The sequence below is a fragment of the Ornithodoros turicata genome, chromosome 3 (assembly GCF_037126465.1).
Source record: "Ornithodoros turicata isolate Travis chromosome 3, ASM3712646v1, whole genome shotgun sequence".
In the NCBI taxonomy this organism is placed as follows: Eukaryota; Metazoa; Arthropoda; class Arachnida; order Ixodida; family Argasidae; genus Ornithodoros; species Ornithodoros turicata.
Genome location: NC_088203.1, coordinates 103437396 through 103453413, shown reverse-complemented (window position 1 = coordinate 103453413; position 16018 = coordinate 103437396). Strand labels below are relative to the sequence as shown.

The following is a 16018-nucleotide window of genomic DNA, read 5'->3' as shown; positions in this document are numbered from 1 at the left end:
GAAGGCCGCTGACTTTGACGCGTTTTGAATGCCTCGAGTGGCCGTATATACTCCGCGGCGTGTATTCTTTGCTTGCTAGTGTACATTGTGACACGTTATTTCTTCCGTGCACGCGTGTGGGAAGCTGATATGCGGTCTCAGAGCCGACGGCGGAATTCCATCCGGTGTTTTGCTCGACCAACGGAATCCACTCTGTTAAACCGTTTTCTTTTTTAAAAGAAGAACCGCTCACTTTTTTAAGTGACCAAGTAAATGCCGCAGTCGTCCGCTACACCGTTTATAGCTATAACTGCTTCGCAACTCCTATCAAAACTTGTACAACAAGAAAAAAAAAAGGGGGGGGGAGAGGGGGAAGAGATTATTGACCGGTAACAGAGCCTGCAGGCCGAAAACACCTTACGTACTGGTACTAGGGTTGCCACCAGGCCGGTATTATACCGGCACGGTCGGTTATTTGCTCGCTCTGCCGGTTGCCGGTAGGAAGGTGATACCGGCAGCCTTTTGCCGGTATTTGTAGCTCAAGACCTCTCATAGGGGCTTTTGCGAAGTTTTCGCTTCAACGTTCCACTACAGCTTGAATAAATCTGGAGCACAGACCCAACTCCGCAGTCACCAGTCGTTTTCTTAGTTATTCATTGTTATTTCAGTCATTATTCATTAATTATTATCTCATTATCTTTGTTATTCATATTCATTATTATTATTCGTCAAGTCTTGTGTTCGGAGGGGACAAGATCAGTGGTTGTGTCGAGCCAGATAGAACTTAGGCCGTACACAACCATCATGATATCTCCTCCTGCAGAGAAGGGTTTGTGTGCATCGATGCGTTATTCAAAGTAGATGACACTCCTATCCAGTTGCTATAATACGATCCAGTGTAGCGCTCATGCTTGTTTATAGCAATTTCTCACATCAATGGTCCAGCCATACACAGGAACTTGTTTCCTCGTATTATCTTGAGCGAGCACGCTTTTTCTGTCTCTCTGCTCATCCACCCCTCACCCACTTTCCCTTTCCCGCGAGCCCTCCCCCTTTTCCCTCTATTCCGCCTCCTCTCCCTCAGCCGGTATTTTTCACTACGGAAGGTGGCAACCCTAACTGGTAACCAAAAGCCAAGTTCGCGTCTCACGTTTTTACTAACGTCCGTTCATATCGCACGTTGACTGATATATTTGACACGTTGAAAACGCGTATACTTCCACTGCTTGAATTCGCAAAAAAATGTACGTGCCTGAATAAAAAGTCAGGTTGTTCGTTAAAAGAGTTTAAACGATCGTTAATTCAGAATAGGAATTTCAGGTTTTCGTCACTCAGGGCGATGCCCCAATGTTTTTGCTTCCTCGGAGACCATCCCTCCCCATCAAATGGCGCATTTCCCATTTTTTCTTTCATAGGTAATAAGAAGGAGGTGAATCCGAATACGTAACGTCATCCCCAACATTCGCGTTTTTTTTTCGTTTTTAAAGAAAAATTACCAAGTCATTTAACGCAAGAGACTCCTCACAGCAATATGTCATGCGGTTATTTAGCACGTCAAGTTACAACGTTTATGAGTTACTTGTTCCATGGTCCCAGTATATGATGGCCTGCCGGGTAATCAATGGTGAACTAATTGTGTACAGTTACAGCACAACTTATTCGTAACGTATAGCACTATGCACGAGTGAAGCTCGCGGATCCGTTACCGTACGAGGGTGGTAGCAATGTGGGGAAGGTGAACCATTGTTTCCAGCACCGTTTCAAGCTGTAGTCATGTACATTTCTTTTTTCTTTTTTTTTTGTGATTGCATAGATCGTGACTTGTTGTTAGTGCATATTGTCTGTATTTGCATATTGTATTATTGTATTTGTATATATATTGTGTCTATTTGCCCGGAGTGTGGTGTGCCAGCGACCGCGGACCATGTGATCCTCGCATGTGCCACTTATATAGGAGGGAGCGTCACTTGTTGACAAACGACTTTGCGCGGATTGACAGCCGACCCCTTGACCTCAGACTCATTTTGGGACCATGGGACACACGAAAGCAGATCTTGCAGTCTTGAGGCCCTTCATCAGATTCCTGCAAACTACCGGCCTGATCGACTCCCTCTAAAACCCTGTCAGCGTCGTCAGCGTCATCCTCATCACCATCCTCTCATTTTTCCCCAATAACAATGGGGTAGCATTCTGCTCAATGAGCGGAAGTCATCCCCATGTCATCATCATCATGTATTTCTCTCTCTCTCTCTTGTAGTGCATTGTATCGTATTTGTGTGCACCAACGTTAGGGTCGTCACGACCGTTCTTGGGCACCAATAAAACATTATTGTTATTATTATTATTATATCTGACGCAATTATCAGCAGTCATACCCTGTCGCACACACGCACACCTTACATGTAAATGTACTCCAAATTATTAGCAGCGAAACTGTGTCCTCACATGCGTCATTCGTTTTTATTTTGCATTTACGGGGTCATGAACTCATGATCATATTATTATAGGGTAATCACGTAGTAATAGTTGTTGTATTTATCTTGAACTTTGAGGGTGCTCTTTCCCTCCCTCAATCTCTCAAAAAAGAAAAAGACATTCATCAACAGGATCCACGTGCGAGGCCTCCCGTTATTTATATCTTCCCAAGCAGTAAATAAATTCTCGGTGACGTCGAATACGTACGTGTATATCCAACTATGTATTTCTTCCGGAGAAATCATCCCAGAAACGTACGTGGGGTACACATTTTTCAGGAAGTCACGGCTTCTTTTACTTCTTTATTTGGCCGGAAAAGCGGCAGGAATTCGGAGCATGCGGCCTCTTCTCTTTTTTTTTTTTTTATTATAATGTATGTTTTGCTGGGTGCCACGCTTGTCATTCTTGCAGTCCGAGTATAGCCGCGTCGGTGTGGTCCTATCTCGATGTCTTCTATACGCGTGTTTTGTCATTACATCCCCTTGTGGTCGTTGTGTGCATTTTATAGTCAAATAACATTTATTTACAGTAGTTTATTTTGCAACGGGGATTTCGGTCGGAGGTACACCAAAGTTCAGTTAACATAAAAAAAGTCAAGTATATGAGCGCCATAAACGAGAAATAAAATCACATCGCATAAGAACGCGAAATAACATTACATATAAGTGTGCGGTGAAAGAGGCGGTGAGCAATTGTCCGGCTTCAGCGGTTCTGTGGTGAGCAATTGTCCCGTGAGCAATTGTCCGGTGAGCAATTGTCCTTGGATCCGTGGCACTTATATACTTTACTCGTGTGCGACAACAAATACTTTGAGAGAAAAGTATAGTCCGTCCGGAAGTATAATTTACCTGAACCCCAATTTGTTGCGCCAGTACAGTTTGAAACCGCCTGTGTTGTGTTCTGATTGCGTCAGAGTATCCACTCGTATTTGGCCACGTTTTGATTGCACGCCTCAATTGAAGGAGGATGAAGTGACTTTTCATTGCTGCAATGCAGTGGGTGGTATCCTCCTTTTAAAATTTCGCGTTAGCGCAGCGAAGCAACTGGTATGAGTGGTGAAAAGATGGAGAGAGAACATCAGGAAGGATGAAAGGTTGTTTTATGCGTCCTTGGCCGACTTCAGGAAAAGCTATGCCGACATTAATTCGTCTGTAAAGTGTGCAGGGAAGAAGCCTCTGATGGTTCGATTTGATACCGTGCTGTCAACATGCAGTCTTTATAGCGTGAAGACAACAGAAACAGCGAATGTTGCGTCCTATCGGCCGCTGGATGTGTTACACAACAATGTTACCAAACAGTTTTACGAAGATAGGTAGTAGTTCTGGTGGTGTGGCTCTCCTGCTTGATGACAGTGCACTATAATAGTTATCTTACTTGATGACAATCATACACATAGGTTCCTCATTCACTACTTCAAAAGGGTAGTTCTCCCGCTTGATGACAATAGGCACCTCAAAGGGGACTACCACCATAGGTAGTATCTCTGGTTTGTTTCTAGCCATGAGTTGCCACGGATGTGCTCCATTCTGGACCTGTTGGTTACCGTAGAGCACGCCTTAGATGAGGTTACAGCGGGTTAATGCATTGCATGGCAACATGGCATTGGCTCTAAATTGGTGATAGCCTCATAAGCTTGCCGCCTCAGCGGCGAACCATTCCATTACATCATCATTACTTATTTGTTGTTGGTCAAGAGTCACATGGTGCAACTTCAGAATCAGTGGTCCATCGTAAATATTTATGGCTTACAGAGACCATGCTACTATGTCCCGTCAGTCCAGCCTTGCGCATTGTTGTCAACCGCCAATATATTCCCCAGTATACCCTGCGGGCAGGAACGCAAGCAAAGGTCAAGGAGGTAACGAAACAAAGGTGCATTTACAGAGTTTACCAGGGATCTGAATAGCTTAGGCGCTTAGACAGCCGCTGGAATAAGGTCGGAGGTCATCTCGGAGGCCTTTCTTTGGAACGGGACCTTGCTGCCTTTTTGTTCCCGCATAAAAGGGGAAAGGCGAGAAAGAAGGTAACTATTCTGTGGCTGGAACACACAAACAGAAAAACACAACACAAGCCTGAATGCCATTCTCTTCCCGAGGTTACAGGCAGGAGTCAATAAAGTGGCGACATATAACAACATCATGCACCGTATTTTCTCTCTGATCCAATCTACGAACTTTGCCTCACTTTGGCATATCCCTTCATATACGTATGAACATATATTCACTGTACATTCACGTGGCCAGGGCAGTATTTATTCGCGCGCTGATTATCGATTGATTAAAAACTCTGAGAAAGGAAGCAAAAAAAGAGCCTCTTTTTGGCCACACTTGGAGGGACAAAATTAATCCGCGGGTAGGCGTCGCATAGTTGCGACCATTATTATTAACCGTTACCATTATTATCACTTCGTTCGTACGCTATGTCAAGCTAAATACATTGACGCGTGCCTACGTTTTCGAGCGACGAGCAGCGCGAGCTGGCGTTATATAGCGCAAAACGTTCATGTGTCGCTGGCGCGCATCATTATGCGTGGTGCTCGCGCCGGGAATCTATGCGTCTAGCTCACGCTTGAGTAACCCCCATCGGGTCACGGCAGGTGGCAGACACGCGACGACGGCCATATTGGATGCTCACACGGCTCGCTGAGCCGGCTAATTGGCACCGATACGGACACCGAGACGTAACGCCGCGGCTAACCGCATGGGAATTCAAGTACCGGGACGAACTCTCTGTTTGCTGTGGGATGAAAATTGTGTTGTGCTGTTGAGAGCTATACTGATAGCCGGATGTAAAATAGGAAAAAAATTGAGACGTATGTCGCGCTGGTACGACCAGCTGCTCGAAGTCGCCTCGGATACTGTGGAGTTTCATATAGACTGACCCAGACCGCAATCTCATAGCTCAACAAAGTGTCAACTCACCTCCCACGTATATTTACAATGGGTGTCCGCCCATTTCATCGAACGCCGTTTCATCGACGCCTGACCAAGGTTAGAGGTCAGGAGAGCCTTTTACGTATTTCACACGTTGCGACAGGAAAAAAACGGCGGCCACCGATTCGATGAATCGACGTCCGATGAAACGTCCATTTTCGACGAAACGGCGTTCGATGAAATTTCACGGAACCTTCACAATGCAGCGAGTATAACAGAGTGCATTGGTCTTTAGGGTTTACGTACTATATATGCGGGACTCCATAGATAACGCATCTGTACAATTCTGAATTCTGTGAATTCTGCAAGCTGCGCAGTGTTTACTCGACACGAGGCATAACCTGTTAATTTGAATCATTTCGCGTATCAAAATTACAACTTCTCCCGGTTATGCTTCCCGTATAAACACAGTAACACGATGGTCTCTAGCAGTCCACTGGGGCTTTGTAGCATACCCTTGCATTGCAGCAACAGCAATAAGGTGACGACGAATGCGTTAATTTGACATTTAATTTGTGGTTCGCTGGGCAGTATGTGATACGAAATAATGGCCCAAGCCCTTAGTATGACAAAGTTTCGTACGCTGGTTAACATCCATAGCACTACAACTCAACAGCATCAGTTGAGCTTCACTGAGTCTAGAGGACGGTGGCCGAGGGATCTTAGACAGCGTGCGACAGATGCTTTAACGACATTTCTTGCGCTTCTAACTTTTTAGACTTACTGTTTTTTGTTGTTTTCTTTTTGTTTATTTAAGTGTTTTGTAGGAGCCACCATCTCCATATTTTTCTTTCCTAACTCCAACTCCAAGCATCAGTTGAGACTGTGTAGAAAACCATATAAAATTCAATGTTTTCGCTTTGTTACACGACTTCAATTATAGATCATCGTCATCAATTTATCTGCTGTTGTTGTGGTGGCGGTGATGCACACGTATGTCGCGAATACGTGTTACGTGTTTTTATAGTTTTGACGTGTTAGCCGGCAATCTCGCACCCCTTCTGAGGAGCTTTGTTGACAACACCACACGTATTGCAATAAACGTGAATAATTCGCTTCACTCACACTCGTTTCCTATGTAGTAAAACCGCTCATACTGCAGCCCCTTATTCACGAATTATACCACAGGACCCCATTGCGCTGAAGCGTTTCACTAATTTCCTCCGAAGTCGATATATTATGCAGAAACACGGGCTGTTCTATCAATTCTACCACATCAGGCTCATCTAATAGTTCGTATACGTGATGGATCGATGATCATTTCCATTTCTTCCGTTTATAGATAATATCAAGTTCCTGCACATGCTTTGTCTGTATTTAGTAACGTTGTGTACCTATCCCTATACAACATGACATTTCACATATTCTTCTAGAATGTGCACGGTTTCGAACTGCACGCTTGCAACTTGAGAGATCCCTGGACCGTCTTGATAGCCGACCCTTTGACGTCGTGAAAGTGCTGGGCGAATGGCCTGCGATCCATCGTCAGTGTGCACGGAACACAGCAGAGCTCTCGTCTTTTTTGACGTTATTTGTCTTTTTCTTTACTAGACCCGGCCGGAGTAGCTTATCCCGCTGTGAGCGGGCTCACATCTCCTTTTTTTTTCTCATATCGTCATCATCATCATCATCATCATGGCCTTTCGTTACGGATGCCAACAAAATGATGTCAGGAGCTGCTGGACAGTGGTAAGCTTTGGTTTCGTAACGTGCTGGTCTTGCTTCTGCTCCATCATTATTTAGAAATTATAAGTGCGGACTAACGGAGATAGTTTTCTAAGTCACATTGTTCAGAATCAATCTGAAAAATTAATAAATTAAATTAGCCAAATTATCGCAACTAATAAAAAGCCAAATAGTCGCGAGGATACGCACGTCCTTCTGCGTTGTATACGACGTGGTTGTAGTGACGTCCGAGCCTGCCAGTTCATGACCGATTCATTTTCAAAATCTCGCACGTCGATTCTACAACCTTATTCCTTTCGTTCTGGTCGAATTCCAAATCCGTAGTGGTAGCATCAGAAACCCTTCCACACGAAAGCAAGACAAAACGTAAAACCAAAAGTGTTGACATCGTCTGCAATTCCTTGGGTGTCGTCTGCTTGCGTATTCCTCTGTCGTCTGCGATAATATGCTATGTAAGCTATTAGATGACCAATCAATCACGAGACCGATGGAACGTCCAAGAAAATTGGAGATTTCATTCCGATTGCGTTCCTGCAAACAAACGAGATATCCTAGCTCCCTCCGGCTGGAATGGCGAAAACCTGTTCGGTATGGAACAGGCTGCAGAGCGGACGGTCGCTTCACCTATACAACTTACGTGGTCGGGGTCGTACGTGGCCAAACAGCGGGTGACGCATGTTTCATTTCAACTAAAGAAGAGAAATAAACACGTAGTGGAGATCTCGTTTTTCATACTGTGATTTCTATCTGGTGATTTTTTCTCTTTCGTCTCCTTCTTGCCACGAACCCCTCTTTCCTACGTAATATTAACACCATGGAAGCACGAAATTAGATACAACGACAACAACAATAAATGAAGGAGGAGTGATGAGGAATTTAAATGCGAAAAAAGGATACATCACATATACTCCGTATACCTTCATGTGTTGTCAAGCAGCCGATCGACTCAGGCTATGCACAGCTTCTAGCAAACGTTATGTCTGCATTACGTGGTGCCTGCCTACTGTTCCCAACGTTACGGATTCCAACTCAGCCGAGAACTTGAGTGTAAATTTACTGTGTGTAACTTTAGTAACTTTACTGTTACTTTAGTGTAAACAGAGTGTAAAGTTACTCCGTCTTGCGCGCAGGCTGTTAAATAATTATCCGTGACAATTGCTCACCCCCCACCCAAAGACTCGAGGCGGAAAATTGCTCACCAACCTATGGTTCAAATGTGATGTTGTCACATTATTTGTCATGTTTCGTGGCATATACAATTATTTCCGTAAATCCGTTTCGTTATTGGGAAATAGAGAGAAAGAGATATATGATGACTATGATATGGGGATGTCTTCCACTCATTGAGCAGAATGCTACCCCATTGCTATTGGGGGAAAATGAGAGGATGGTGATGACGATGATGCTGACGATGACGGGAGTCGTTCAGGCCGGCAGTTTCAAGGAATTTGCACTCAACTCAACTGAACTTGCAAAATCTTGAAGTGACGAGCTTACTTCTTGAAGCTCGTTTCAATTCGTTTCCGTGTTTCTCTCATCCAAATGCAAATACCGTTTCACACGTCCACTACACTGAATGAAGATTCTCTTTTATTGTTTCATAGATGCATACTGAAGATTTTTTGAACATGAGAGAACATCTTCATCTTTCATCGAAGATTTTTTGTTTGTTCCGATGCCTATCATATACAACAACAAATAAGTGATAAAGATGTAGTGGGATGTTTCACCGCTGAGGTGGCACCCTGTCCCATTGCTTGAGGAGGAGAAGATGGTGAATGGCGATCACACGATCGCAGTTGTGTCGCAAAGCCCCGAATTATTCTTACTGTCGTACACACTTCAGAAGTGAGGTACGGTTTATACGCGTATAGTCATATAAGGCACGATTTTATAGCTTATTCATATACGGGAATCTTATATTATTATGATCTTTGAATCTTATATCTTATAATTTTATGGCTTATTCATCCCCTGTGTGTGGTTGAATCTCAGAAAGGCCATTTTGAAGTTCATGTCCCCGTCCGACCACCTGGTTCGTGTGTGCGAGGCTCAGTTAGGGTTGCCACCTTTCGGATTGAAAAATACCAGCTGAGGGAGAGGAGGTGGAATAGAGGGAAAGGAAGAACTCCTCGTGGGAAAGGGAAAGTGGGTGAGGAACGTTCTAGCTGGCTCGACACAACCACCAACAGCTTTGCACAACCACTGCTCTTGTACCCTACGAACACAAGACGTAATGAATAACAATGATAATAATTATAACAATTAATAATAATAATAATGAATAACCAAGAAAACGACTGGTGACTGTCTGTGCTCCAGATTTATTCAAGCTGTAGTGGAATGTTGAAGGAAAAACTCCGTAAAAGCCTTATGAAAGGTCTTGAGCCACAGATACTGGCAAAAGGCTGCCGGTATCACCTTCCTACCGGCAACCGGCAGAGGAAGCAAATAACCGGCCGTGCCGGTATAATACCGGCCTGGTGGCAACCCTAGGTTCAGTTCTTCTCGTACGGATTGGGAGCAGTAGAAGGTTTCTGCCTGATTTCTTGCGAAAGGAGAGTGCCCTTAGATGGCCTCGGGAAATTTGGGGTTCAATACATCGAAAAAACAAAGAAAGAAAAGCGAGCTGTGTAACTGAAAGATCCGAGATACGGGCAACGTTTATTATGGAAGTCTTTACCTCTGTCAGGAGAAATTCGCAGCTTCTTTTAGACGCTTGTGGATATTTATTTACACCCCAAGAGTCCAAAGAAAGGGCATTACAAGGGGGGGAGGGCAAGGAGACATTACAAGCATTATACAAGCTCCAACAATTCGTTAGAACACATAAATAACACAAATGAAAGTATCAGAGAACAAATACACGTAAACACATAAACAATATACGCGACAGTAAAGCGATAAGTACTAATTACAAGTATCGCCAGGAGCAGAACATTTAGCGCAGGATTATCATAATTATCGGGATTAGCTAAGCTGAATAAATGTAGTGATACAGCTTTACGAAAGTGTTTAGGATTAGCTAGAGCAAGTATATAAGGTGCGGGTGAGGCATTCCACTGCAATAATATTTCTGACAAAGAATGAGGATAAAAATTATTCTATTCTGTTCTTTACATGGCTGATCCAATCTGTCAAGTATATGCGGTGAGCTGGAATGACGTAAGATGGTCTCAAAAAGGCTCTATGGTAGAGTTTGTGAAAAAGTGCAAGCCGAGACACTTGTCTATACGAAGCATTAAGTGTGGAATATCGAGTCTTCGTTAGATGTCGGAAATACTACTGCGAGTGGAAGAGATCTGAAGCGATGAAGCGAGCTGCACAAATTCGAATTCTTTCGAGGTGATCGATGAGTTGTTTGGTATTAAGGTCCCATATAGCGGATGCATATTCAAGTTGCGGTCGGACTAAGGTTACATATGCAAGACGGATACCCGCGCGAAATCTATATGTAAATACAAAATGTCAAAAGGTTGCTAAAAATTATTGGATTCGATGGCATAATAGGTTCCAAAGTAGCACGAGGAAATTAAAATCGTATAGGGACTCGCAGGTTATATCTTTATAATGAGGCGAGCAGTTGTCCGGCTGCAGCGTTTCATTGGTGAGCAAAGTGAATCTACGGACCGATCACTGTGATTGTTTCGCTCAATGATCATATATAGCTGTATAGTTGTACATTTGTCTAACCAGATCGACCATCGCCAAGGTCTTCAGTATTTCCAGATTTTTCTCTGGGACACTGGTCTCCTCTCTACCTTATATGTGCCTGCGTACCTGTGTTTTTGTCTGCTATGGTTTTGCCTACCGTTCTGATGATGTCTCACTTGACTATCGGCCCCTGTTCAGCGTCGTTCACCACCTCATCATCAGGATACATCTCATCCTGCCCATTGTGCCTTGGGGTAGTGGGCCATCATGATTAATTTATCTGTTGTTGTCGAATAAAGCCATATCGTCTCCGTCGATAATCCCCGGGGAGATCATAAAGGAGCGAAGCGCGTTTCGTATATGTTACAGAGGTTTAACGTAAAGTTGGAGCTTTGCGTGCGCAAGGGCGGGTACACACTGCGCGCTTACCAAACGCTAAGCCACCTTTACGCGTTGCGCGCTCTCGCTATTTTGGAAAGTTTCTGCGTGTCTCTGGCGGCAACTCCGCTTGCTTGAGTGCGGAAGCACCACAGTATAAAGCGGCCACAGGACAAGAGGTAGACTTGTCCTTGGTGTATACGAGCAAATGGTTCACAACGACGCTGCCGTATTTTTGGGTGCTCGGGACCCCGCGGGACCATTATTTCCGCCCACGCTACCAGTGACCATCCCCCCCCCCCCCCCCTACAAGACTACTGTTTTCTGTGCGTGTAAATATCTGCACAATTATTCGTAAAAATTAAATGACTAGTAAAAATCATTTATAGTTAAAATAAGATAAATGTAAATAAAAGAGCACGTCTTCTTTACAAGATGTCGCAGTAACCATCTTTACTAAATACTAAAAGTATTTCTTCCTTAAGTTCTTAAAAGTACTTTCTTAATACTAAAAGTATGGAGTCACCTATATACCACAAGGCTGGAAAACAAGTGGGTTCGGAACGGTGGCTCTTCCCAAAGAAATAAGGAGTCGTTAGTGCGCATGCTCTGAACCAAGACTGTATGGTGGGGAAACAGCTTATCATCCTGAATGGATGTGAAAAGTCGATCATCATCCCTTCATCCTCTCCCAACGCGAAATAGGGCAGTGTACCGCCTCAGCGGCGGTGAATCGCCCACCCCATCACCATTCAATGTATATGTGTGTGTGTGTGAAAAGTCCATAGAAACCTGCGCATACGAAGATATTAACAACAGCTACTTCAACCAGCAGATTGTTTCTTTTTAGCCCTCACAATTTAATTGATCACGGTGGAAAGTAACTGTTCTGATGCTGGAACACACAAACACATATTTATCGTACGTATATGTCATAAAACTTTCATCATAATTTAATTGTTGTCGTTGTTGGCTGAGTATGCGCTGAATATACGTTATTTGGTTAGAGTATACGATAATGATGACTGCGGTTCCCTGCGGCGCAAAAGCGACTTAGGCTAAATCATCTGCCAAATTGCGGCCCGTGAAGTAAAGCCAATTAAAAGATGTTAAGACCACTTCCTGTATAGCGGAAGAACAGAATCTCGGATAAGAACACTGTAGTCATAGTACAATTACGAAGGTCGATGTCGAGGTTAGTGTAGTTTCCCTTTCTTTTATTAATAACGCGCCCTGTAGTAGCCAGTTCCGAGTGGCTCGAGACTACCATCTCCATTTTTTTCTTTTAAAATCAATCAACCAATCGATGTCCCTCGTCAGAGTATTGCTGAAACGGAATGTGGTGTTTGATATCATAATTTTATTTATGTATTACCACAAAGTGGTGATGTGGTGTCAGGAACAAAAAGCTCTCGTAGAGCTTGGATAACGACGGTAAGTGGCTCACTATTTCTTTATTATTATCTTTTTTTTTTTGTATACCCGAATAACGACGTAGTCATTTTCTAAGAAAAAATGTAACACGTATCGCATTTACTCTAAAAAGATCCTCTCTTTATATATATATATGTGAGTTCCCGCCGTGTCCCACTGAGATTTGACCCAACTAACCCAGCGTTCAGCTATATTAAGTAACAAGACTGGTCACGCTAAAACGTGTTCCTATATATACATAGTATGTCATGCACATAGCCGTTTTTCTGAAAGACCCTTTCAGGTCCAAAGCTCCGGGGCATGAAAGAAGGGTGTGCGGTCCTCAGCCGGGACATGACCACCCTCTTGGAAATAAACCTCGGGTGTCCAAACTCCGAGCTTTACTATAAGCAAAACTGAATGTGTCCACTTCGAACAGATCAGTCTCCCGACATTCTTGTGCCCAATGTTACGACATTCAGTAATGCTGGAAGGATCCACGCAGAAGAAAAACTACAATGCCCTCCTGATACAAAGGGCACGGCTACCACATCATCAGTGCGGATTAATCGGTCCCTATATACGTGTAATGCCTGCTGATCAGAGGGTCCGTAAAAGGGTTCAGGAACCTTGGCTTTTGAAATATCCCTTACGCAGGGATCATCGGAGTCCCACGGGAACACATGCTTGAGATGACCGATCGTCACATTAACCACGGATAAACTCCAGTCTATGTGTCGCGATGTGGAGCCACACCACAAGATCACTGACTTTAGTATTAGGATATGAGCACGCAGAGTCGAGGAGCACAGCTGACCGCATGTGTGCTGTATATTCAGTTGTTATTTTTGTCTCTTTTTTTTACATGCCTTTCGGTAGCTGCCTATATGTTTGGTACAACCACAAGGCACACCGCGGGTTATGTCGTAGATGCACCTGATATAAGTGATACAGGCCTGTCGCGATGGGACAGATGACGTATTTGAGGAACGAACGAAGCACATAGGGTGTCAGGGGTATTGTGGTTGTATAGTGCCCACCCAACAGTACGAGACACTTATTACGGCGGGGTGCTCCTTGTGATTAATATTTTCGCGGCAAAGTAGTAAAATTGCGGGAAAATGGCATCTAGCACCTGATGAAACGAAACATGTCAACGGTCCCGTTACGTGAGAAACTGATGCATGAAAAGTGAAACAAAAGCACTCACTCTGTGGCATAAGCTCTGTCATAGACCCCGTCGTGCCGTTCTCCGCCTTGACAGGCGAGATTTTCGAGGAAGGCCTGTGCACCAGCTTGACCCGTACCTCCGGGGAGCACCCGGGAACCGACGAATAACCCAGGGTACCGCGCGATACCCCTCTTGGCTCTGGGCCGTTAGAGAATCCGCCGTGGTAGCGACTGTCCTCGATACGCAAGTTCCACTAGGTCCTGGTTGCAGGAATTGGTTGCAAGGACTGAAAGAAGACGCTTCTAAAAGCGCGATGCGGACTGACGATTGAGCCGCAGTGCCCGGGTCCGCAGGTCCACGTCCCAGTTCGTGGTTTAGCCCGCTTGCTCGGAAACTACGGCCCGATAGGCTGTAGTTCCGAACCTCTTGATCGGATCACGCTGGATGACGGGCACGTGTAGTTGGCTCCAGCGGGGGTGCTCTTTGCCGTATATCACCCGCAGCTTATAGTATGCTCAAGCACCGGTGGTATGCCTCATATTGGATTCTTTCGAGCCATCACGCAGGTCGTTGCACGCAAATCCCTTGGGTTCAGAACGCAGTTCACGTGGTCGTCTCGTCGGATAGCAGTTAACAACATCCAAGACGATGATAGCTGCAGCACGACACACAAGCAGCGAGGAACACACACGAGATCACTTTGCACAAAGTGGCGCCTGAGAGGAAAAACAAAAAAGTCGACGAGAGTGCGATTTTTTTTAGGAACTGGATGCCCAACAGTGGCTGACGTGCCCGCTACGAAAGACGGATCGACACTGAGTCGCATGTCGCTGGTCAGCCTTCGCTGCAGCACCGTCACTCCGCCCTGCTCGCCGATTACTGGACGGGAGGTGGCATGACGTCACCCTGACCGAGTCACGTGGCTGAGTTATTTTTAGCGGACGGTGGGCGTTACGTCACGGGGCGGTGTCGAAGGCGGAGTTCCGCGTAAATCGATAACATGCGAGTGCGAGAAGGTTGCGAAGTGTCGCGCGCGCGTGGTTCATTTTTTTTTTTTTTTTCATGCATATACGATTCGTTGGGCTTTTTATTTACATATTTGTGTTTGTTTCTTTGGAGGGGGCATTTCCCCCATGGTCTCGGTCTTCTGCACGAATGTGTCGTTTTGCTTGCGCCGACGTATACCCCCTTCCTTATACATATATACACCTATATATGTATATATCCCCACCCCCTTCCTATGTAGAAAGGATAGTGATGCGCTGGAGACCGGACACCATTGTGGTCGGTGATATCTACTTCGTTTTGTTTATTTTTTTTTATATATTTCGCAACAACAAGGATAGCGTTTTTTCGGTCTCAGCTTTTGTTTCATATCCTCTCATGGAACGCATGCACAGGGTTGTCCACCGTCTCTGAAGATACATTCCGAAGAAATCGACTCTAATAACGCCTCTGGGTTCTTCGTGTCACTATATACCCCAACAACACCGAATATCCTCTGGATCTACGACTAATGTCCTTACGTATTCGTACAACCAGAGAATATTCGGTGTTGTTGGGGTACCTCGCTATAACATATCAGAACATATACTTGTCGCCGTGTAAACCTACCCCCAACTTTTATTTATATTTCGCGTACATATCAACCATATTCTCGTTGTACGCATTGGAATCCCCGTCCCTATTTTCCATTCTATATCTTTTTGCCACAAATGTTCTGCACCCGCAAAAATTCCGTACCTCCTGCGTGTGGGTACAGGGTACTACCGCACCGCCGCGGTGAAACATCCCATGTCACCATCATTATATAGTTGTTGTTGTTGTTGTTGTTCTGCACTTGCGGGTGTTATAATGTGCCTTCAAAAACGTATTTTCCGACACCAGTCATATACCTAATTATTTGAATAAGGCAGGTTTAGTCGAAGCATTAATTTTTCTTTTTTTTTTCTTTAGTCATCTCACATTTGTGTCGTATATGTTCATTCTTATTCACTAGATTATACCGCAAAGCAGCCGCCATCAAATGAGGAAGCCCAGCAGCAGCAAGGACAGAACTCGTGCGTGTCATAGGCCCACTTGACGGGTTTAATGGAATGTATAGGGAAGGGGCGAAATCGATATCGATAATCGATATCTTTAATGCGTAGGGAACACCGGTTGGGAAAAATACAAATAATGTATCGGTTTTCTCTTCTCGCATGCAGATGTCAATATGTATCGACGTTCGTCCAGATCTTCTCCATATATGGATCTCGATATGCATATATTAAAATCGCAATTACATCGACGTTTTTCATTCATTCATTTATTATTGTTGTTTTAATCC

The 16018-nt window shown here is 44.5% G+C and overlaps 1 protein-coding gene across 1 annotated transcript in view; it reads right to left on the bottom strand.

The window, feature by feature from the left end:
- LOC135389069 (insulin gene enhancer protein ISL-1-like) overlaps window positions 1-14498 on the bottom strand; it is an 82191-nt gene extending 67693 nt beyond the window's left edge. The window contains exon 1 of the mRNA XM_064619034.1: window positions 13729-14498. Coding sequence (XP_064475104.1) covers window positions 13729-13750 — 22 coding nt within the window. The 5' untranslated portion in view covers window positions 13751-14498. The remainder of the gene's footprint in view (window positions 1-13728) is intronic.
- Between the last annotated feature and the right edge of the window lie 1520 nt (window positions 14499-16018).